Here is a 25,089-nt window from a genome sequence, read left to right as displayed (position 1 = left end):
CTTCCTGAAGGTCAAATTGAGTGGATAAGGGCCAAAGTAGGGTCAGTGCTATGCTAACTAGTTTAGGTTATTCTATCCCTTTATGCAATCTTTGAATCGTTAGTCATAGTCCCATTTGTTAACCCCCCCCTCCTGCGAGTGTGTATCCCAAATCTTTCTTCTTTATTACAATTACATCAATTGATTTATGGTGCGGTGTTTGCACGTTGCATGTGCCGATATTTTGTAAGCTCATAAGAAGGGGAGAGATTTGATAGGCGAGAGAAAAGGGGGACCCGTCTTCGTTCCCCTAAAATGCATGGCAGTCAGGGAAATGTTAGGACGGGAGAGGGTGGGGAAATGTTCAGAGAAGAGAGGGGGGGGGGGGCGCTCCCTGTGCTGCTTCTGTTCTGTGACCCCCGTCGGTACGGTTCCTTCAAGTCTTGCTGGCCAGGCGGTGGTACCGCGGGACGTGGCGGCTGAAACGCTCAGGAACGGCTGCTGACCCTCTGCACAGGCAGCTTAAACGCGCTTTCCTTTCCTGCAAAGAGAGCTGAGCCCTGAAGAAGTGTTAGAAAATTCATCAACCCCCCCCCCCCCCCCCCCCTGTGCTCAGGCAGAGCGAAGACGTTTCCACTCTCAGCTCTTTTCTGTTTTCCTCTAAGTCACAGTTTTTTGGGTTTTGGGGGGTTTTTTTTTACTAAAGGGACTATGTTAATCCATCGCAATCATCCTTCTCGTTCCAGACCTGCGGATACGGCACCAGAGACGAAGACTACGGCTGTGTCCCTTGCCCTGCCGGCAAGTTTTCCAAAGGAGGCTATCAGATATGCCGACGCCACAAAGACTGTGAAGGTTTCTTTCGGGCCACAGTTCTCACGCTGGGGGATGCAGAGAATGATGCAGAATGTGGGCCTTGTCTCCCTGGGTAAGAGGACTGGGCTCTGCAAACCCCACCCCCATGCAGGGCCGGTGTGTCCGTTAAGGCAAACCGGGCGGTTGCCTAGAGCGGCAAGGTTTGTGGGGGGGTTAGGTGGCGACATCCCATCAGTATGAGGGTCCAGAGCTGTGCCATAGCGGAGCCACTACTGCCAAAGTAGGGAATGCAGTCCTGGAGGCACTGCTGAGTCTTCCCAGTAGTGGGAGGTGCTGTGTTGGAGCTCCCGCCAATAGATGTTCAGTGGTGGGGGGAGGGGGGATAACCAAAGGTTTACTTAGGGCACCAAATAGGCTTGCACCAGCCATGACCCTGTGTGCTGGTGCAAGCCTGAATCAAATGTGGGGTGTGTTTGTTTTTTCCAATGAAATCTTACTACCTCTGTGACAGAATTAGTAATGCATCAGTGCATGATTAACGGGTTAATATCAGCTGTGTGAGCGAAGAGACTGGCAGGAACGCATGATATTGCAAGGGAGCCCTCTCAGGGGCCAAGAAAAAGCATTCTGGCAGTAATGGGCTATAGGAATATGTGCGTCCCGTAGGGGATACAGAATACGCTCATTCCAGTCACAAAGTGGGAGCTCGGTCAATGGGAGTGATAGGAAGGGTTGCACCTCTCTAACTGCAGTTACCCAGGGGGAAAAAAAGGCTCAGAAATTTTGCACCTTGAACCGTTGGCCTCCACAGCCCGTGATCTTTCCTCAGGGCACGTTCAGGTTGGGGGGAGTGAAAGCAATCCATCTACTTGACACTTTCAGAAGCATGCAATGTTCCTTCCTACGCAGAACTAGCACACGGGAAAGCAGCGGCAGAGCTCGCACACTTCACACTTCATAAGCAAGCGGGCTAAAAGCGACCACTGGCCCCCACACCACTACGGTTTGTTTGAAAGTGCACCCCTAAGAGTGCGAATTTGAAATTGATTTCCACGGGTGAAAAAGCGCTTGACCCCCCCCCCCCCCCCCGGTTCATCGGCCGTGTGAAAATTACCCTCTCTTGATGCGGCTGAAAGCGCACGCGTTCTTCTGCCACATGTGCGCGTACCCTTAGCTGCACTGGGAGGAAGCGTCATGTTGGGGGAGGAGACGTCTGGGCACAGATGGCATTTTCATATCTCCATGTGCCAACTAAAATCTACCCACCCGGGGGGGACTTTTTCCAGCAATCCGCATTGATGTAGACTTGTGGAAGCCCAAGCACACTTTTAGTTAGACTGGAGATGGGCAATTTGGGTAAATGCCAAGCAATCTGCGCAAAGGGGCTTTTGAAAACTGCCCTGATGAAAAGAAGGCGCAATCGACTGCACACACACCTTGTTGCCAAAGCAGTTTTCAAAGGGAAGGAATCTACGTGCATTCCCTCTAGTGCAAAGGCCGTGGGTAGTTTATTACTTTTCAATTTTGAATGCAAGGAGCTGTTCAGTAACACTACTAATTTGCATTTGTAGAGCGTCTTGAATTGAAACCGGCCCCCAAAATCTCTTTACAAGATAAGTGCTTCCGAAATATACAGACCGGACTGATTTATGTGCATCGATGGCTCGTTAGAAAGTTTGCCACACTTTGCACGCAAAAGTAGACCCTTGACTCGATTTTATGCATACGGTTGCGCTGCAAAAAAAAAGAATAGGCATTGCTAGGCAGAGTTTGGATTTACGTGCATACTTCTGATTTTTAAAAGCATGCAGGTAAATCTGCACACACACACGTTCCATTCTGCCAGGAGCAGGCGTAACTGTGTGCAAGGGACGTTTGTGCGCATTTCCAAAGCAAAAGTAAGCAGCCTACTTTCCCTTTGAAAAATCTATGGCAAGTTTGCGGGAGAAAAGTAACCGCAGACTGGTGCCTGAATTTTGCATAGAAGTTTCCCAGAAAGATTAGGGGGACACCAAGGTCAGATCCAGAGAGGTACAAATTGTCTTTCTTAATTATGAACTTCTAAACAGTGTTGTGTTATATTTAAGGCAAGATAGACACCAAAGAAATGCCAAGAGGAAATTCATATATTATCATTTAGTCATAAGCTCTTACCACTATCCCAGAGCCAGGGGAGGGAAGGAGGAACGGTGGATATCACTTCGATATGGAAAACTTGTCAAACTGATGATGATCGGGGGGTGTTTCCTGCCATCTAATGAGCAAGGGACAGAAGCTGAAGGTCAGGTACAGATTTGATGAGTACCTCATGCATCTTTAGAATCAGCTCTTCCAAGCACTTGTTGACCTCTGACCCCATGAGGCAGGAGGGAGATGGTCTTCTTCTCAAGCGCCTAGCTTTATTCTGAGAGGGTCGGGCATATAAATCCTTCCACGGTGCCACAGCTTGGGACTCCCTGTATGTTTGCCTCACTCAGGGGAAAAAAAAAAAAAAGGCAGCCACTTGCTAATTGATAATGAATACAAAAATAAATGAATGACGTATGACAAAATTCTGCATCATGTCATAATTAGGTTAAAAAAAAAACGTTTAACAAAATAGTGAAAAGAAAACACAGGCAAAAGACGCACATACAGTAAACACGCCAATAGGCCATAGATAATGTGACCGGAGTACTCGACAGCAAGAACATTCATTGGCATAAAAACTGTTTGCATCATGTAAGACGTTGCTTACATGTTGCCTATGTCAGGGGTCACCAAAGTGGACTCTTGCTAGTGACCTCAGTGTCTCAAAAGACGCTGGGTGATGAGGTAAGCCAGTAGACGTGGTAGTGGCGTAGCTGACGTGCCTCAGTATGGAAGTTTCTTTCCAACACGAGCGGTTTATCAAAAGTCGTGAGCCCACTGGGCTCTGAGTCTTTCAGGGAGAGGTTTCTTGGGGGGGTTGGGTGTCTCAAGGGAGAGAATTGCCTCTTGTCCTGGGGAGCCAAGATCAGGGTGTCCGGGTCTCAGGGACCCGGTCCAAGCGTGGATTTCTGGGTTATATCCTGAGGATCCTAGGAAGTCTCCCACTCCTCACCTGCATGGGAGGGATTTCTTCAGAGGGTGGGGAATCAGAGGAGGACCTTGCCTTTCAGGGAGAAGGCCCCTTACAGCTACTGCCTAAAGGGAAGCACCTCAGCAGGCACGCCAGTTCCTTTACAGATGGAGTCTGCATCCCAGGGTTGCAGGTACAATTAGGGAAAATGCCCAGGGAGGGGGGGTCCTTCAGGGAAGGGTGGCTACTGCCAAGGTAAGCAGATGTAATAATGACTGTGACTTATTTTCTTTTCTATATTGAAATGCACTAAGTGTACCACTTATGATTATCACCTGCAATCAAATTGTGATTAAAAGGATTGTATTGTTTTCAGCAAGAGCCAGGGTGCTTCCATGTGTTTTATGCTCAACTAGTGCAGAAGACCTCTAGACGAAACCCTAAGAGCACAGAAAGACTATTCCTTCCCCACAATGTGGAGAAAAACTCAGGAGCAGGGGTCAGAACGTGGCCCTCAGCTCTCCTCTGTGAGCAGGGGTCAGAACGTGGCCCTCAGCTCTCCTCTGTGAGCAGGGGTCAGAACGTGGCCCTCGGCACTCCTCTGTGAGCAGGGGTCAGAACGTGTCCCTCGGCACTCCTCTGTGAGCAGGGGTCAGAACGTGGCCCTCGGCACTCCTCTGTGAGCAGGGGTCAGAACGTGGCCCTCGGCACTCCTCTGTGAGCAGGGGTCAGAACGTGGCCCTCGGCACTCCTCTGTGAGCAGGGGTCAGAACGTGGCCCTCGGCACTCCTCTGTGAGCAGGGGTCAGAACGTGGCCCTCGGCACTCCTCTGTGAGCAGGGGTCAGAATGTGGCCCTCAGCTCTGTGAGCAGGGGTCAGAACATGGCCCTCAGCTCTCCTCTGTGAGCATGGGTCAGAACGTGGCCCTCAGCTCTCCTCTGTGAGCATGGGTCAGAACGTGACCCTCAGCTCTCCTCTGTGAGCAGGGGTCAGAACGTGACCCTCAGCTCTCCTTTGTGAGCAGGGATCAGAACGTGGCCCTCGGCACTCCTCTGTGAGCAGGGGTCAGAACGTGGCCCTCGGCACTCCTCTGTGAGCAGGGGTCAGAACGTGGCCCTCGGCACTCCTCTGTGAGCAGGGGTCAGAACGTGGCCCTTGGCACTCCTCTGTGAGCAGGGGTCAGAACGTGGCCCTCGGCACTCCTCTGTGAGCAGGGGTCAGAACGTGGCCCTCGGCTCTCCTCTGTGAGCCCCTGCTGCTGAGGAAGAGTTGAAGCGTTTACATGCTTGTGTGCAATTTTGCCTTTTTCATATTTTTTTTTTGTTGTCATTTCTTGGTATCCCCAGCCACCAGGCCAGCTCCGAAAACAGTTGTGTTTAAAAGATTGGAAATATCTGTGTTTTGAAAGTCAATCTTTGGATATGTTGAAACATGCAAGAAGAGTGCATCGGGCAGAATAATGCTCTCCTAGTCACATTTGTTGTTGAATAAATGCTTTTCTACGTGGAGGGAGGCTTGGGGGGGGGGGGGGGGGGATGACAGCGCAAGCCATGGTGTCATTCAGCTGCAGTGGAGGAGCTTTTATCTGAAAAGTCCCATTGTCTGGAAAAATCGGGGGCTTCAGTCCATATTCTGTTATCTGGGAACTCTCCCATAATCTGAGGATCGGTTGACGTCTTATGTTCCATTGTGCTGGAAAAACTCTGAAAATATGGGGGGCTTTTGTTATCCAGAAATGTTGATAAAAGGTGCAGTTTAGTAGCAGAAAGCGTGCAAATAACAGTGTTTGTATCCTCTTCAATAATTGCATGCATCCAAGCATGTTTCCCCCCAGTACAGTCTGTTGTATCCCAAGCTGCCTTGTTTTGCCCTTCGTTTCAGTTACTACATGTTAGAAAACCGACCCCGAAATATCTACGGAATGGTTTGTTACTCGTGTTCCCTGGCTCCCCCGAACATCAAGGAATGTAAGTGAGCTTTCTCTTCTCTACAGCATGTTTCCTTTTCTTTACAATATTCAGGATACAAGACAGTAAATGACAAAATGTCACTATATAGTATGGTCCATGAACATTTAGAAGCACGCCAAGAGCATCTGCCCCACAGCAGGAACTGGATCCTTCTGCAGTCTGGAGGAAGGTGGTGGAGTGCTATTAAACAGTACAGGAGTCACAGAATGAATGTCTGTTTTTACCTTTGTATAGGTGTATGTATGTATATATATATATATATATATATGTGTGTGTGTGTGTGTAGTGTCACCATCTTACTCTCCAACCCAGCAGGCTGAGCCAGCCCTGGTTTTATCACATTGCAAGTATAAACGTGCAGCTCTGCTTAATTTTGCATCTTTTGGTTATTCTGAAAATCAGACCCATTGTTTGATATCAAATACCAGGGTTGGTTATTCATGAATCTTGAAAATGTTATTCTCTTCTTTTAAGGGTAGATAGTACTGTGTTTTAGTGCTATACCATTCCCCATCCTGGGGGAGGGAGCCATACTAGGTCACACCAAGGGTCCATCAAGCCCAGTATCCTGTCTCCAACAGTGACCAATCCAAGTCACAAGTACCTGTTACCCAAAATTTAAATAAATCCCATGCTACTAATGGCGGCAACAAGAAGTGACTGTTCCCTATTGATTAATAGCAGGTAATAGACTTCTCCTCCAGGAACTTATCCAAACCTTTTTTTAAACCCAACCTCACTATCTTCTTCAACCACATCCTCTGGCAAGGCATTCCAGAGCTTAATTGTGCATTGAGTGAAAATCTATCTTTGAGTCCTTGTGATTTCATAAGCTTTATGGCATAAGGCATTGGCAGATGTAGCTTTAAACATTACCTCCTGTTTACATTTCGGATGTAATTTTGTAATGGCCTGCATAAGAATGTCGGAAAATAAATGCATAAATGGCACCGATTTTCAAAGCAAACTTAACGCATATTTGTTTGCTTTGAAGAGAATCCCACCAAAAGTATCTGTACACGATTACACCTGCTAATTTGTGCGCTGGACATGTTTGAGGAATTTTATGTGCGTCCTTTAGAAAATCCTAGAGTTCATGGGGGAAGTCCAAACCCTTCCCAACTGTGTCCCGGGAACGCCTTCGCTCCGCATGGGACAATCATGCGTACGTTTACCCAGGCTTCTGACAAGCCACTCCCACACTATTTTCACACGCAAATTGCTCTTGAAAATGACCCTCAATACGTGATAACATAGGGACACATTTATACACGGGCGAGAAAAGGATTAAAGGCAGCAACTCTGCAGTGCCGTCATTAATATCCGATTCAGCTAAGTGTTTTATCTCCAAGAATTGTTTGCGTTGTGTAATAATGTGCCTTCAAACTTATCTCTGATTTTGTATTTTGCAGTGCTGGTGTTCTCTTGGGTGGTAGTTTCTTGAAGCACCTCACTTAAAAGTTGCATGCTCCTGACGCCTAGTGATAGGCCATTACAGAGAGAGTTTGTAAGACGCGCATGGTGGCATCTCTTTGAAAAGCCAACACACTGATGTCTTTGCGGAAGCCGTTAGAGGACTACTGCAGATTTGTTAACATATATATATATATATAATATATATATTTTTTTTTACCATGATCTCTAACCAGAGGGGACTATGATTTTGGAAACAGCGTTTCTTTCTCAAAATCACTCCTATTGTTACTGCAGCCATGAAATGCCTCTTTGTGACTCTGATGTCGCTGTACAAAATGGTGTCATGCAGTAGCATGAAAAGCCAGACTTATACTAAAAAAAAAAACAAAAAACTGCAGACAAGGAAGACTGATTTTCAAATAGATGCTGTTTCCAACCCCCTGGCTTGCGATGAAGGAAAGGCCTAGTGGTTAAACCAGTAATCTGAGAACCAGCGAAACCAAGGATATAATCCTCTCCTCCGACTATGGGCAAGTCACTTTATTTCCCATTGACTCAGCTTCCCACTTACAGGGTCGTTCGTCAGTTTGCGACAGGCCGTTGGCACGCACGTTACGGCGTTATCGCGCGTGATAAACAGCGCATCGCAAACTGCGTTTGCAAATGTTAATGTTCTGGTAAAGAGGGAGGAGCTTGGGTGGGGTTAAGGGGTATGAGGGGTTGGTAGCGCCCAGCGTGGGAAATTCTTTCTGGGCTCTGCGGGGGGGAGGGAGGTATTAGCATGGCTGAAATCGCGATGTGCGATGCCACAACGCCGCCTGACTTAATTTTCTGATGCAGTGTGGCGGGCTGCAGATTTGCCTGGCCACGCCCCTTTTTGTAACACGGACGCCTTTTTTTTTGCTATAAACATAGCATTTTGATGAGGCTAACTCGTAGATTGTTAAGCTCTTTGGGGCAAGAACTTGTTGTAATTCTAATAATATTGTAAGCCACCCTGAGCACACTTTGGCTAAAAATCCACAAATTATTATGGTAAGTGCAAACTGTGCATTTCAGTTATATTCTTGAAAAAATATATCTAGTCGTCCAACTTTAAAGCAAATGAAGACTATTAATGAAAGAGCCACTGTTCCCCTTAGCTAACCTCATTAGGAAGGATGGGAGCATAGTCACACTTTATATATTATCTATTTATCGTTCTGTGGTTTTATGATTGATTGATTATTCTGTAGTGAAATCACTGTGTCAAGCTCATGTGGGAATACTACTTGTGACATCTGCAGTATTTCATTATGTTTATAACTACATTCCCGTTTTATTTGAATTTGTATTAACCTAGAGTAAAAATTCAGTTTAATCATAGCGTGCAGATTAGCTAGGGTCCACGGTTCTGTTTTCAGAATAATTCAAGGCAGACAATGGGAGGGAGCGTTTGAGGTTAAATGGAGTTAATGGTTTCTCGAGTAGGCATCAGGTCAAGAATAATTTGTTTTCTAGGATAAACTGGAGCAATATGCATGAGTGCAAATGATTCTGGGAGATCTACTTTTAAACCATTTTCTCCTATAATATATCTATGGCAAAAATGCTTTGGAAACATGACTTAGTGTAGGGCAACTTTGATTGACTCAGATTAATTCCTGTGTGTGTGTATTTGTACATTCATCGAAGCATTTTCTAGTTATTCTTTTGGTTTAAATATATAACTAAGTATAGTAATTTTCTAAAAGGAACCATCAAAATATATATTCCTATCTAAAAATTATAGAACCTGAAAAAAGTCTACACAAATGTGTCCTTTTTAAGCCCAGTGCTGTACCAAGGGACTAGATTTGGTTCTTAAATCCATCTTCTGTTTCTCAGGTGAACCAAGGCTCTGGCTGCTTCAGAGGGGAGCGTTCACAGCCCCTAGAGGGAAGGCAATCTCAGTCGCTGCTCGACAGTGACGCCTACCGGTCAAATCTAGCGCATGACTGTCGCTGTGATGTTTGGGCTTGATGGGAGGCAGGCTAAAACTGGGGGAACAAGACCCAGGTTTCTGTGAATGAAGCAGAGGCTGGTTCTGATTAAAATGAAAGCCTGAAAGAGAAGACTCTGGCCCCTTAAATCAGTAAAACCATTTTCAAGTCTATGAGACCTCACTCTAAAGAGGTCAAGTACCATTTGCACCAGAATAGGCAGCACCTTAAAACATATTAAAATTAAAAGGGAGCATACAAAAGGGAAAGCGATGTGAAACAAATGAGGTGGCCAGTCCCCTTTACCATGGGAAAATACTTGGCCTTCCTCCTTTCTAAATTTAATATCTCTTGACTTAGCCATTGACTATCAAAATGAGCCCAACTTACTTCATAGGGCAAACGCAGAGCTCAGAACTGACACCCCCCCCCCCCCTCCCCAGCTCTTCCAGGACCACAAGGCAGAAGCAGTAAGTGGAAAGAGCTCAGATCCTTGAAGCATAGGCATTCACAACATCAGGTAACCCGGGAGTGCACAAAACAACTGAGATTGCAGAACACTCCAGAAGTGGCAACACTTGACTCACCATATGGCTTTGCCATTAACCACAAAGAAAGAGGCAAGACGTCCTCTTCCATGAATACAAATCACTACTGAGGGGAAAAAATGCTGTCTGCCTTGCGACCACCCATGATAAAATAGGCATTGAACGCATTCCAACTAACCACAGGCAGTCGGGGGTAAAACCTACGTTGCACCTCCAACCCACATAGTGCAAATCAGCACCTGTAAATAATTGCTGAATCTTAAAGTGAGCACAAAAAAAAAAAAAGAAAGGTTTGAGCCATTAAAGAGCGGAAAGCCGAAGAACTGCTCTGCACAGAACAGGGAAAACTCAAGGCACCTTCGGCAAAACGGTTAAGCCTCTTGCTCTGAAGAGCCAGGCCTCTTGAGAGGCAACCGCCCTTGACTTTGCAGCAGCGGCGTCAAACCTGCTGGCACCGGTAACCTGGGTTCCTTGCGAAGCACAAGAATGGTTGCACTACAGAGGCTTAAGCGAAAGCTGTTGACTAGGCCCGTTAGCCATGTGGCCAGCACATTCCACCCTACCTCACTACCATCTACCTTTTTTTTTTGTTGTTGTTTCTTCTCAGGTCCCAAAAGAAAGAGAAAGCCTCCAAAGAGAAATGTATGTTTTTGACAGCAGCTCAGGATGGCGTTAATTCCAAATTAAGCACTCATTGGACATTTCCTTCTCTTGGCAGTCTCTCTGTGTCTTTGCCATTTTTCCTCCGCCATGACCTTTTTACCTTTACATTACTAACACGTCTGGAATGTCTCAGTCACAACTAATATCACTAAAACAAATCACAAAGTTTGTGTTTAATAAAATCAGTGTAACCTGCTCACCTCATAACACAATAAACATTGTATTGTTTCTTCTTCACCTGGTACTTGGTTTTTGTTTTTCTTCTCACTTCTCCCTCTGCAACCCCTCACCCCCCAAAAGAAAAAGTTACCCTGAACTTCTCCAAAGGCAACTCACCGAAAATAAACCCTGTCCGAACGTCCCCCAGTCAAGACCTACCCTTACTGGGGGGAGGGAGGGGTGGCATTTTCATTATCCGCGTCCCAATCCCAGGAATAAAGGCAGCGACCGGCGGTAGCCGCTGAGATTCAGCTTTGGGCCCTGCCCTGTCTTGGAAACCCCTACGTTAAAAACATAACTTGCATGCAAAGCAGCTAACTGAAAGGGCCCAGGGTGAGCAGCTATCTTCTTCCAGCAGCCTCAAAAGCAATGCAAAGTCAAAGTGATTGATGCTAGATTGTTCCGAAAGGGACATGGGTCTTCCCTTTTCGGGTCTCGCCCTCTCCCCCCCCCCCCCCCCCTCTTCCCACCCCTCTCCTTCTGTCTGTCCCCTCCTGTCACGCTGCTTTCCCAGCCTCTCCCTGGGGTCCTAAACAATAGTACTGGAGGGGAGAGAATTGTCTTCTGTTCTATGAAACAAGGTCCTCGCCAACACGCAATGAAATCCATGAACTGGACTGGGTCATAAAACCCTTTCCTGAAACGACTTCACAAAAAGAACCTTCATCTACATAAGAAAAGCAAAAAAATAATAAAAAAGATAAATGTATACAAAATTGAGAAGAAAAAAAAAAGAGACAAATTTAGTACTGGGACAGTTTTGTGGTTTTCAAGAATTTCCTGCTTTGTGCTAGATCATCCGCTACAGTGCAGGTAAACAATGTGTAATATATTCTCCATAATTGTACCAGCCAGAATCAACAACAGTCAACTCAGTTGCCTCAACTAACCACAGCTAAAAACCTCCTCTATTAGATCTCACTCTTTGGCGTTCCCTGGAATGTAAGCCGCTCTAACTGCCTCAACCGGTCACCACCACTGCTTTGCCAACAGCTATTTCTCTCCTTCCTTTGCCCCATGAACATTCAATAAGAACGTGCAATGTTTAGGCTACTACAAGCTGCTGTGGAGGCCGTGAGCCACCAGTCTGATATGCACTGCCTCAGTGCATATCTCATCCTATCCATTATTCTCAGTATGAAAAGGTCCAATGTCAACTTCTCACAAAGACCTCTCTCTCTCTCTCTCTCTCTCTGCCACACTGATCCTCCCCCCCCCCTCCCTCCCTCCCACTCATTCTCTTTCTCTTAAGGAAAGCAGCTCTAGCTAGGGCATTGGAGATTGTAAATCCCCAGAATCTATGGTCCATCGGCCAGACCCCCTTTTCTTCTCAGATACTACAAGGGGAGGTTCTTCGTAGCATAATTAGTGCAGACTTAATTTGCAGGGAACAGAGAGTTGAAACTGCAAAGAGCACAGCAAGAAAGGGAGAAAGTTTTGAAATCTTTTCTGTATTTCACGTTATAGAGGAAGAAATGTCACGCATTTACCGAGTATCTGCTCACCATTCTTCTAAGTTTCCATACATGGTAGCAAGCTCATATCTGGTGAATCTGGTAGTGATTGGAATTTGGTGCAGTCGCCTCAGATTTACCCAGACTATACGGCAGTGCCATCAAGTGGGATGTGAGCTAACCAGAAGTCCTAGTATTTTGCCCAACCTTTCTCCTACATCTAGTGATGACATAAACTCAAAATTGTATTTTAATTGCTATCTCTGCACATCTGTGCCTAGGTACGCACTCCCTTGCTGGCTCCCAGCTCACATAATGGAAAAGGTCAGTCTCATGTCTCCCGTAGATACTCATTCCAGAGACAGTCGGAATTTCGGCCTGTTAGAAACAATGGCGGTGGTGCTCTTCACGGAGAGCAGGCCTAAAAGCCATGGGTTCCATTCTTTTTTTTTCCCCAAAGACCGATTTCTGTACTACTTGGGCCCCCAATAATGTTTAGGGAGAATCAGGTTACATTTCTTTACGGGCACCTCATCTCATCTTTGTACCGATTAAGTCCTTATATGAATTTGGAGCCAAAACTTGTCAGGCCATTAGTTCCTCTCTCTCCAGAACAAACCACTTGGAAGTACAGAGTACAGACTGGCCTAGAAACTTAACAGTGGAAAGCAAATTCTCGACCATGACTGAGGGAAAGTTACATTTGTCTGAAGGCCGAGAGAATTAATGAGGTGGAGAGGAATATGTATCTGCTTTTAAAATCCTGAAGATACTAGATAAGAATTGGTGGAAACTCAAGAGTGATTCTTGCTCTCCGAACTGATACAGGTCACCATCCCAACCAAACCAAATATAAAAATCTAGAGCGAGCTATTATAGCATCATACATTGATAGTTTAGATAGTTAATGCTGACAAATTGTCTAGGACAATATGTGGGATACCAGAGAATGATGGCATTGTTCAGCAACCAACAGTATACTAATCGTACATCTGAAGCCAACAAGATAGGACATGCACTGTTTGAGAGCAAACATGGCCATTTTTTTTTCAGATAATTACAACGTTCACCATCTTTCTTCATGGGGTGCAAGGTAGCTTAACCTCCACTAGCTCCACTTCCTGGCTGGTGCACAGCAGACCATAAGCTTTGGTCCTCCTCTCTGCTCCTAATTGGTTTTTTTTTTTAATTTCTTTTGTAATTGAAGCACAGAGTTTCTTTTACTTTCATATGACAGAAATGCTTTGTGCAAGCTGAGAAGAAAATGGTCGAAAGGTTAGGGAAAATGGTGTGATGGACTGACAAGAAATGGAAATAATGAGATTTTGTATGAAACGCCAAAGAGGGCTAGAAGGAAAGTAGCTTTCTAGTGATGCAAAGAGCCCAGCAGCAGCATGGGTAGGGGCTGCAGCTGCATATGAATGCTCCGATATCAAAGCATTTCAGCTAAGCTATCAATTAACAAGGGGCAAGTTGGTTGTCAACTGGCTTGGAGATTGTCTTTGATTTCCCAGTGGACTGCTGATGCCTGCTGAGCATTGATCAGTAAAACATTGGTTCAGGATAGAAGAGAGATGAATTTGTCAAGATTCTGTATGAACTTTTTCACTTACATAAGAAGGTGCCATACTGAGTCAGACCGAGGGTCCATCAAGCCCAGCATCCTGTTTCCAACAGTGGCCAATCCAGGCCATAAGTACCTGGCAATTACCCAAACATTAGACAAAGCCCATGCTACTGATGCCAATAATAGCAGTGGCTATAAGTTTTGTAAAAATTGTAACGGCCATCAGAACAGCTTGGGTTTTAGCATGGTTAGGAGGGATTTAGATCTGGAAGGGGAGTAATTTATTTGGGTTGAACAGAAATCTTCCAGATGCACACCTAATCACATATACATATTGCAAACATGATCAATGGTGAGCAACTGACTCTGTAAACTAAACATTACAGATTTGTACCTCATGACGTCAGGCTAATTTTCAGAAGCCAGTGCGCGTAAAAACGGGGGATTATATGCATGCGCTGCGCACATTTTCGGAAGGGGTCCAGCCACATGCATAAGCCCCATTAAGCACTGAAGTGCTGGGCCTCTCAAAAGGGGCGGCGGGGGGGGGGGGGGGGGGCTGAGGTCTGGGAGGGGCAGGGGGCGGGCCAGGACAGCACCATTCCATGCTGTCCCGGGGAAGTGCGCGCCGGCAGCGGGCCGGCACGCGGAGATTACTTACTGCTCCTCGGGAGCAGAAGTAATCTAACAAAAAAAAAAGTAGCTAGGAAGGGGTTAGGGGTCAGAGGGGAAAAGGGTAGGAAGGTTAGGTAGGGGTATAGGGACGTTCCCTCCCAGTCCGCTCCTTCCGTTGCTGCGCGTGCCCTTTTAAAATCCCCCCCCTCGCCGCGCACACAGAGGAGGCCATCCGCCCGCAATTGAGCAGATATGTTTTATAGCACACGCGCGGGTGTCATTAAATAGCCGCGTCCATGTGCGCGCCCGCACAGGTCTTAAAATCGACCCCTGCGTGAATATTGACCTAACTCAGATGGAAAAGTTGATTTATTACAGAGTTTGTATGGGGTGGACACTGTGGGATCTGGATGGCAGTAATGATTAGACTGGTGGTATTTAGAAAGCTGATTATGCAAAGGAGTAGTATCAGATTTAGAAACATAGAAACGTGATGGCAGCAAAAATACACCTATGGCCTATTTATTCTGCCCATCTTTCCTTGGCCTGGTACCAAGATTCCCCTCCCTCATGCAAAAATTGCACACAATAATAATAACAGCATTCCCAATGCCAGTTCTGGAGCCATTGAGGTGAAATTTCCAACCCACGTAATCTGGAAGGTGAACCTCTGCAGAATTGACTCCCTACCAGCAGTATTGACTCTTGCAGTTTTGAGCAGTTTTTCCTCTGTTTGAACAATTTCAGGAAAGTAGGATCAGAAATCTGAACTTGAAAGCCACAAAAACCTTCCCGTCCATAGATAGCAGTGACTTCGCGTCCTCCGGTATCATCTCCACCACCACCAGCGCAGGCTGCTGGTCTTGCCTTCTGCCCAGGACCCCCCCTCTCCCCCTTACTGAACTGGGTCCTAACTCCCAACCCGGGCCAAAGGAAATCTCACAATATTGGGGATTGATTCATCGTGTGTTTGTTCTGCATGGGTTCAACCTTTGAAATTTGCTTCCAAATCTTAAAATTAGGCTAACACTGCCGTCGCTGTCATCACAGCAAGCAGCGCCGTCGGGTGCATCAGTATCACGATGAGCGGCACTGCCGGTGCCACTAACAGCAGCAGCACAGCCCCACTCCCACTGGCACCAGTAGCACTACCAGTGCCACCACCATCGGCAGAAGCACTGCCGGTACTACTACCACTATCAATGCCAGCAGCAAAGCTATCTGTCATCACCATCGGCAGCAGCAGCGCTGCCTGTGCCATCACAGCGCTGCCAGTACTATTGCCATCCCCACCACTAACTTTGAAAGTGGCACTAACAGAAGCAGTGTCGTCACCGCATTCGTCCCGCCAATGTGTATTCTTTCTTTTTGTTCTCTTTACGCATCTCTTCCCTCTCTCTCTCCACTAATCCTTCCTTTTTTATTTCCTCTGCTCTCCTCTCCCCCTCCCCAATATCTAGGCCAGACTGAGAGAAAAAAATGGAAGTTTGGTTTTGTAGAGCTTCCGTAGTTCATGCATCATTGTCACAAAATAAACTTTATTCCACATCTCTGTTCGCAAATTGTAAGCAAAACCGATTTTTCTTTCTTTAAAAATTAATCCTTCCCTAGTTATTGGTCCCACCTGGTTACTGCATTTCCAGCTCCGACATGGAGACAAAGTACTGCATCATCAAAAGATATCTAGGGACCTTTGTTTGCAGCTTTTATTTTATTTTGACTGGGAATTTCAATGCTAGAACAAAAACTGACTTGCACCTGTGTGTTATAACAAAATCATTTTTCCTCTGACTTTTTTTTGCAATAACATTGAAATTGCCAGGCCAAACACTGAAAATATCACAAGCATGTCATGTTCCAAGATGCTACACTGCAGTCGAACCATTTAACCAACTAAACGTTCCATGTTTTATGACTTATTGCATAATGCAAGTATTGTAGCATTTTTACACTTTTAAAAACCTGAGGGGGGAAATTTTCGGTAAGGTACAACAACAAAACACAACCTAATATTCTTGCACCAACTCCCCGCGCACCCCAGAATGCAGCGCAGCTAAAACTGCGTTATGTACATAAGTCCCCCACGTATTCTGACTATTGATGGACATTATAATTGCATTGTACATACAGGGATAGGTTTTAAAAGATTGCGCGCGCTACCCGGAGCGCGCACATGGATGCCCGATGTTATAACATGCACGCCGGTGCGCGCATGTTATAAAATCGGGGGTTGGCGCGCACAAGGAGGTGCAACTTGCGCACGCCAACACCCGCGGCCTTTCCCCATTCCCTCCCAGGCCGCTCTGATTTCCCTCTAACCTATCCCCCCTAATCCTCCCGCCCCCTAGCCCTCACCGAGACCCAACCGACCTTTGTTTTACCTGTTGCGCGCGCCGGCAGCCTGCCAGCCCGCGATCCCCCAGCACAGCGGCAGATGGCCGCTGTGCCGGGAGCCTCTGACCCCCGCCCCTGGTCCGCCCCACCCCCTTTTTCGAAGCCCCGGGACATACGCGCGTCCTGGGCCTTTCTAAAGTAGGCCCGGTGCGCGTAGGCTTTTTAAAATCCACCCCAAAGCCTGTAATTTAGAGGTAATGCTAGACTCTGTATTATCAATGCAATCTCTGTTGTAAAATCTTCTTTTTACACAATCCACCTATTAAAAGATCTTAAACCTTTATGCAATTCAAATGACCTTCAGACGGTATTGCAGGCCCAGATATTAAACAACTTGGATTATTGCAGTTCTTTATATCTAGGAAATTCAACCAATGCAATTGATTCAAAATGTGCAGCTGCTCGTATTCTGACAAATACTTTTCTATAGAAACACACAACCCCCCCCCCTTCCTGTCCTCACTACACTGGTACAATAGCATTTTAAATTCAATATGAGGTATTAGTAATGATTTCCAGTTTACTTCATAATGATTCATCTGTGTGGCTATGCACTTCACTTGGATTACATAAAACTGGAGGCAGCTGCGACGTGCAGACAAAAATCTTTTGGGTGTCCCTGGATTAAAAGGGGCTAGGTTAAATATTACTAGGTGACGTGCTTTTTCGCTTGCTGGTCCCAAGTTATGGAATGCACCAACCGAATCACTGAGAGTGACAAATGATTTAAAAGAATTTAGAAGAAATTTTAAAACTTTTTTTTTTTTTTTAGAAAGCCTTTTAATATCTAACCAGGATATCAAGAAAATAATCCTCTTGTCCTACTTATGCTGCCCTTAATATGGAGATTATTTGTCATACAATTCAGGACGTATTATATAAGAGAAGGACACTTTGTGTATAGGTTTTTGATTTTTATTTTATCGTCTTTAACTTAGATTTGTTTTACGTTTTTTGGTTGTTTTACTATGAATGTGACTATGCAAACCGTCCCAGGCAATATTCCTGTAGGGTGCAGTATGTAAGATAGTTTTAACAAAATAAATAAATAGACGCATGCGCCTAATTTTCACGTAGAAGCAGAGAATATGACAGCAGATACGGACGCTTAGGTCCCTCAAGTCTGCCCAATTTCATTTCTGGTGCAACGCCAAAGACCACAGTTGATCTTTTGCTTTTCCCTTCACTTCTTCACAACTAGGAGTCCTCTGTGCTTATCCCGTGCGTTTCTGAACTCCATCACTGCTGTCTCCACCATCTCCATCTTCATGCCTCGTCCACCCTTTCTATCAAGAAATATTTCCTGATGTTGCTCCTGAGTCTAACCCCCCCTCCCTCCTGAGCCTCATAGACTGACCTCTAGAGTATTTTTCCTCCGACAAAGGCTTGCATCTAGTGCCTTATGTAGACTTGTGAGGAATTTTAAATCTCTTTCATATCCTCCCTGTCTCTCTCCTCTCTTCTAGGGTATATGTATGTGTATATATATATATATGTCTCATTGCATAGGGCTTTTGCTATAGACCTTGCACCAGTTTGCTCACCTTTCTACGGATCTTCTCCTTCCTTTCATGGACACAGTATTGTAGGTGTGGTCTCACCAATGACCTGTACAGGGACATTATCACCTCCTGTTTTTGTTTTTTTTTTCTCTCGCTATGCACCTAGCATTCCCCTGGCTCTGGCCAGTGTCGTTTCACAAAGATTTTGCTACCTTTAGATCATCAGATGCGATCAATCCAAGGTCTCTCTCTTGGTTAGTGCATGTCAGTGATTCACTCTCATCCCCACCCCCACTTCCTCCATCATGTATTGCTCACTCGGACTTTTTGCACTCTAAGCGTGTGCTTTTGCATTGTGTTTTAATTGCCAATCACCTGACCACTATTGAAGCTTTTTTATATCGCATATCGTTCTGCTGCTTCCTCAGAGATGTCCACTCTATTGCAGATCTTAATGTCATCAGCAAAAAAAGGGCAATTATTTTTCTACTGACCCCTTTATAACATCACTCGCTAAAATATTCAACAGAACTGGCCTCAGGATGCATCCCTGAGATCACTCCGCTGCTCAGCTCATTTTTCCCTTAGTGTGACTTCCACACACCACCATCATCTGTTGTCTATTACTCAACCAGTTTCATATTCAGTCCACCAAGTCTCCAGGCCACTCAGTTTATTTATGAGCCTTCGATGCAGAACAGCATGGAAACCTTAGAAACAATAGTGTGACTGCAATGTTATGCCCATATATAATATTTATTTGTAGAATTATATCATGCAAGTGCTGCAAGCAACTTATGGAACTGGCAGTTTATAAAATCAAGATGGAAATAAATAATAAATGTTAGTCCATGTGAATGCCTGGATATAAAGGTCAACACAAAAAAAAAAAATACTTTTATACTGGATTAACATAAAACATTTATTGATTCGCTTTTAGGTGGCTTAAAATGCCTTTAGGAAGATTCAACCAACGTTCTCAATCTAACCCATGTTTTTACTCATGTAGAAGATCCTGATTAAGCCTTTGAAAATGTATCTACAGGAATGATGACTTTCAAATCCGGCGCGCTTCAGCACATATGGCAGCCCACGCCCAGGGATGCGGGCATTTTATAATATACGTGCGCATGTTACAAAATAGCCTGGTTGTGCGCGCGCGTGCACCAAATTTGAAGGGGACACACACATATGCGGGCAAATCCTGCTTCTACCACGTAAGTCAGGGGATTTTAAAAGGAGCGAGCACCGACGCCATTCCCAGTTTTACCAGCTCGTTCCCCAGTTCACCCAGTTAATAGAGAGGTCCTCCAACACCCCCCCCCCCCCCAATTTAATATCCTTCACTCTCCCCAGTTAACCCCCGAACCCTTAAAACTCTGTAGGTCTTCCTAGTTTTCTGTATTTTAGAATTTCCACCTCTGTGTTATGGGTTCAGACCGTGCACACTGGTATCCTGCCCAGGGGCTCTGACCTGGGGGGCTAATGTCATATAACATATAGACGCAATTACTGGGATTATACTTGGGGGCTTGAACCCAGGAGCTTATCCCTTACTCAGAGAGCCACACAGAGTTTTGGATTCAGTACATCTCGGTTCCAGGTATAAGTTTATTTGAGCAATAGGAGGATAGAACAAATAAAGTCAGATCATATAGAAGAAGTAATAGATAATAACAATTGCTACATAGATATAAAAAGCTTACATTTCCAAAGGATCAGCCCTACCATCACGCCCAGGGCTCTCTCTCCCCTCTCTTTCTCAGTGTCGCCCCCTTATATACTACAAAACGCTTATGAAAGCAACGGCATTCCCTCCCTCTGAGTTCTTTTCAGACACCGCTGTGTGGCCTTCATTCTCTCTCTCAGGTTTAGTATAACTTAATTGCTAGTTTTCTCATAAACAGACTCTTACCTGTTCATAAACATTTCACAGTGTAAGGCAATAAACAGGAGTTCACTCAGAGATTGCCCTGTGGCCTTCAAACTAGTTTGTGTCTGGGTGAAAACTGAATCCATACGGCCTAACCTCTATGTACATCCTCAGCAAACGTAAGAAAAAAAATGACTCCAGCACTCCCGCCATGGCAGAAGTAAATTTACACGGTAGGGGACCTCTGCGCATGCCAAGTTGCGTAAGTATTTACACGCACATCTCAGGTTCACACCCTGAAATGCCCATGCCCCACCCAGACCATGCCCACGCCACGTCCCCTTTAAAAAAAAAAAAAAAAAAAAAATATCGAGATGTGCGTGCTGCAGGAGATAACGTGGATATCTCGGCGGCTTTCAAAATCTGCTCAGCACGCACAAGCCCGACTTATTAGTGCATCCCCTAATGAATGCGTGCACCAGGCTTTTAAAATCCACCTCGTATTGTATAGTCTTGTTCAGTCAGAAACGTAGGCAACTTCCAGCCATCCTTGAACAAGCTTTTCTACCTAGTTGTTAATTATAATGGAAGCACCTATGCAGGTCTGTCCTGTTTTTTGTTAAACTTGACCAACACAGTCAAGCAATACCGAAGAAAAGGTACATGGGGGCAACGTGAAAAAAAACCAGAAAAAGTGTAGCTGTGATATATTCATATCACAATACGCAGTCTGTGGCAAAGAGCAAAAATAAAACCTGTAGAAGCTGTGACATTCTAACTAGCCTTGAATCGACCCTCGTGCGTTTCCTACGGCAAAAGTGCCACCTTTGTCCTCCTCCTGCGCCCCCGCGAGTCAACTCTTGCACTCACACCTGTCAAAGCTTTGTCAGATGGGTCATTTTGTACAGCTAGGCCTGGCCTAGCCATCCCTAAGTTATAAGGGGAGAGCCACATACACGTGAAAATAAACCGCAGCGCGTCCAGACATTCAGTAGGATCTCAGAAGGCTGTGGAATGCAGGCTGAACAGTCTGGGATGCAGAGCACTGAATGCCGTTCTTTCTTTCTCTGTGGGGCCAAAAACAAAAAAAAGGAGTATTTCCCCTGCACAGTATGTTCTCATTTGTCTTCAGTCTTCCTAAATCCTCATCGGCAAAACATGTTCTGCACCCACAGAATTTTTTCAGGCAGTAATTAGTTAAGACATGTGGTTTGGAATTCACATAGGCGTAACCTGGAGTTTTGTTTTGTTTTGGGGTTTTTTTTTTAAGTTGAAGGCACCCATTGTTTGAGAGGACAGGAATAGACTTAGCAATGCTTTTTGAGTTTGTTCTCGTATCCTTTTAATTATATATATATATATTTTTTTTTTTCACCTGAAGCATGCAGAGCTTTTAACAAAAGATCTTCAGAAGCCAGCTTCTGTCTGGTAACCTCATTGTGCAGGTGCATTAATTGGCAGGATCCGCAAAACCGCATCCCAGGGTCAAAACTTGGATTTTTTAAAATTTGTTTTTAATGAGCAAATCCTTGAATTAGAGCAAACCAATCCTAGAATTACAAGTGTATGTTAAGATTATGCATGGTTACTAGTCCAGAATATTAAAGTAACCTTAGCAGCTACAGTACACTATGAGGATAATATTCAGTTACTGTACGGATTGCAGATAAACTTATCCAGCTAACTTTGGAGGGATATGCAGTGGTGCAGCCGCACTATTGAATATAGCCAGCTAGCTTAAAGATAGATAAGTCTATCCAGCTGTCTTTAGAACTACTCTATGGCACAACTAGAGTTAGCTAGATAAGTCATCCAGATAACTTATCTGGCTTCACCAAATCAAAAAAACACACTAAAGTCCCCAGATACAACTAAATGAAACAAAAAAGGGGAACATCAAAATACATTTATTCTTTCCCACCACTCACTAGAAAATGTGTTGTTTTTTTTAATTTTTAATCATCATTTTCTATTTTTATTTTATATATTTTGTAATTGTTACCAATCAAATTATCTATGCATATAAATGAGACCGCATCAGCAGGCCAGACGAAGTACCTCGTCTCCCGACAAGGTCTTCCGGGACTACTCAATCATTGGCGGTTTCACTTTAAAGATGTTAGAAAGTAATTACTTGAATTCCGACTTTAGCAAAAAAAAAACCCAAAAAAACATCTAGCAACAGCTATCCTTTAAACAATGGCTCGACAGCGGCCGGTGTTTCAGGAGCCCATATATCCATCTGCTTCTCAAACACAAGATAGAGGCTAAGATGCTATATCGCTTGCCGTGTCCCGTAATCTGGCTTCTGCAAATTCAATAAGAACCCACAGTCAACTACTTAACATCGAAGAATGTAATATGTAATATTTCTCTCATGTTGGCAATTCCATAAATTACTCCCGGTCGTCTTGTCTTAACTTTGCTCCAGAAAGCCCCTGGAATGGCCCTACATAATTCAGCTAAATTTTATGTTCATATAGGCGGTATAAAAAAAATAGTAAATAAATAAATAGCCAGATAATGAGTTATTTGGCTACATTTTAGCTGGATAAGTTGGGGGAATATTGAAACTTTGGCATTTAGCTGGCTAACGTGAGTTATCCTGCTAAATGCCCCTGACTATTGACCCCCCTTATGAGCCTAACTTTCAAACCTTTTTGCGGTACTGCGCTAGTTGGACATGCGGAGATTTATTCTAGTATTGTATGAGCTGTGTGGTGGGAGCAGCACAGTTTATAAAATACCGTGTAGTTTTGCTGTGAAGATTTGCACCTATGTTTCAGCACATGTGGATATTTCCATTGACGCTTACTCTCTCTCTTTCTACCTATTTTAAATGCATGCATGCCTGTATTTTAGGCATGCAAAAAAATGACATGCAATAATTCTGATTTATATGGAGAGGCAAATATTTTATAAAGAATGCATGCATACTACTTTGAAAATACTTATTTGCATGGGTGCTTAAAATCACCAAAATCTTCCCCGGTTCACCCAATCCGCCTTCAGTTCACCTTCAACGCTCTAGCACTTCACACGGAACCTTCACCAGTTCACCCAGGCCTCTCACCCAAAAATTGCCAATAACAGAAAATTCCGGTTTCACTTGCGTGAGTCAGTGAGCAGCTGTAAAATTGCCTACTTCTTGATCCGACTCCAAAATGTCCTGGACCACCTTTTTTTTTTTTTTTTTGTGCCAGTAAAACGTGCGCATGAAACCAAATATATGCACGCACGTTTGATGTTTTATAAATTTAGCATATGTGTGAATATATGCCAGTTACACGCGTATAGGTATTTTTCTGCCTTTGAAAATGTATTCATGAGTAAATGCGAGGGGAAGGGGAGTGGGGTCAGTGAATTCGAGGCTTTAGGGCATGCGGTTCTCGACCTTAGATGTGACGCAGTACTTGGCAGTCCCATCCTCCTGATATTATTTCTGAAATGGTTTAATATTAGAGTTAGGGCCAAGAGGGGACACGCAAAGGTCAGATACTTCCTTTAGGCAAGCTAGATGGTCGCCTGGGGGGTGGGGGGGCAATATTTTGGGAGGACAGCAAAAACCTCCAGGTGCCACCTACCTACTATCAAGGCACAGCCCCACAAGAAAGAAGGGAATGAATTCTGGGTAGATGTGGGTGGTAGAGAGGGAGGTGGGTGGGTGAGGGAGAATGGGGACAATGCACTACGGTGCCTTCGGGGAAACCTGCAAACACAGGCCACTAGGTGTCACCGTTGTGCGATGACTATGACTCCTCCCCCAGGGGGATTGTGAATGCTGCCTCCTCAGGATGCCCAGCCCTATCCTAGAAGAAGAAGACTGAGCTGGGAATCAAATCCAGGTCCCGTCCCGTCCCCCTATAGGACAAAGGGCAGCATTGCCACTGAGCCACAGAAAACGTACCCTATGTTATTAAGGGAGCTCAGAGAAGTTCTGGCCGGTCTGCTGATGAATCTGTTCAAGTGATATCTGGAGATGGGTCTGCAGAAGAGGATATATTGTCTGTCTTCATAAGAGAGGTAATAGCGAGGAATTGGGAAATTGCAGGCCAATTAGTCTCACCTCGGTGATGAGCAGGCCTGGATTTAGGCATAAGCAACCGCCTAGGGCATCAAATTTGGAAGGTGCCAAATATTTAGACCAAAGAAGAATCTGCTTCTGCTTGCTATAGGGCCATTGTGAAGTAGCATAAAATCAAAAGCCTCGTAAAGGACTGCTCCCAGCTATCTGGACCCAGTCCACCTTAAGACAGGGCATTGTGGGTACCAGGTGGCTCTCAGAGCACGATATAACGTAGGCTCAGAAGAGGCCCAGGAACTCCAGAAGAAGATAATGACCGTGAGTAGAGAGGGGAGGAAGCCCCTGCAAAGTAAGATGTGTTCAATGTGTTATGTTGATGAATTACTCTGTGAATATTGATGATTTAAAGCACTGAGAAAAGCCTTGACCACTCTTGTGTTGTGCCATAGCCATTGTAGCCCTCTGCCAGTGGGCGCCAAAATATTAAATCCGGCCCTGGTGATGAGTATATTAATAGAGACTGTAATAAAGGACTTAGAGAAGTATTGGGAATCTGACATGTCACATGGTCCCTTTACCAACGTGGGAAAGGGAGATTGCATCAGACAAATCTCATTGGGTGTCCAGAGACTCGGATCAGAGGTTGCACTGAATGTGGGGGTACTTGGATTTCAGCAACGTTTTTCATACTGTTCTGCCCAGGAAGTTCGTAAATAAACTGAGCATCCCGGAGATGGGGCCCCAAGTTGGTGGACTGGATTAGAAACGGAGTGATAGACACCTAAGGGTGGTGATAAATGGAATTCATTCTGAGGAAAGAAGGGTGATTACTGGAATGCCCTGGAGATCTGGGCTAGTTCCAAATAAGGCCCTAGCCCAAGTTTGCCCACCCCTACGGTAGAAGGAGATGTGATCTAAGAAAGCTCAATGAGAAAAAATTCAGAAATCCAAAGGACTAATGCATAATGGAAGCGAGATACTGATGTTCACGAACTAGGAAAGAGACTTTGAGGTTACTGCATCTGATGACCACAAGGTAGTGAAACAG

At 45.0% G+C, this 25,089-nt stretch overlaps 1 protein-coding gene across 5 annotated transcripts in view; it reads left to right on the top strand.

Annotated features, from left to right (window-relative positions):
* EDAR (ectodysplasin A receptor) overlaps nucleotides 1-25,089 on the top strand; it is a 182,100-nt gene that overhangs the window by 110,405 nt on the left and 46,606 nt on the right. For all 5 annotated transcript variants that reach the window (XM_029604595.1, XM_029604594.1, XM_029604597.1 and 2 more), the window contains 2 exons: nucleotides 726-907; nucleotides 5,717-5,802. In XM_029604595.1, coding sequence (XP_029460455.1) covers nucleotides 726-907; nucleotides 5,717-5,802 — 268 coding nt within the window. The remainder of the gene's footprint in view (nucleotides 1-725; nucleotides 908-5,716; nucleotides 5,803-25,089) is intronic.

The sequence above is a fragment of the Rhinatrema bivittatum genome, chromosome 5 (genome assembly GCF_901001135.1).
Source record: "Rhinatrema bivittatum chromosome 5, aRhiBiv1.1, whole genome shotgun sequence".
Lineage (NCBI taxonomy): Eukaryota > Metazoa > Chordata > Amphibia > Gymnophiona > Rhinatrematidae > Rhinatrema > Rhinatrema bivittatum.
Note: the sequence above shows the minus strand (reverse complement) of the source record. Positions and strands in the feature narration are given on the sequence as shown.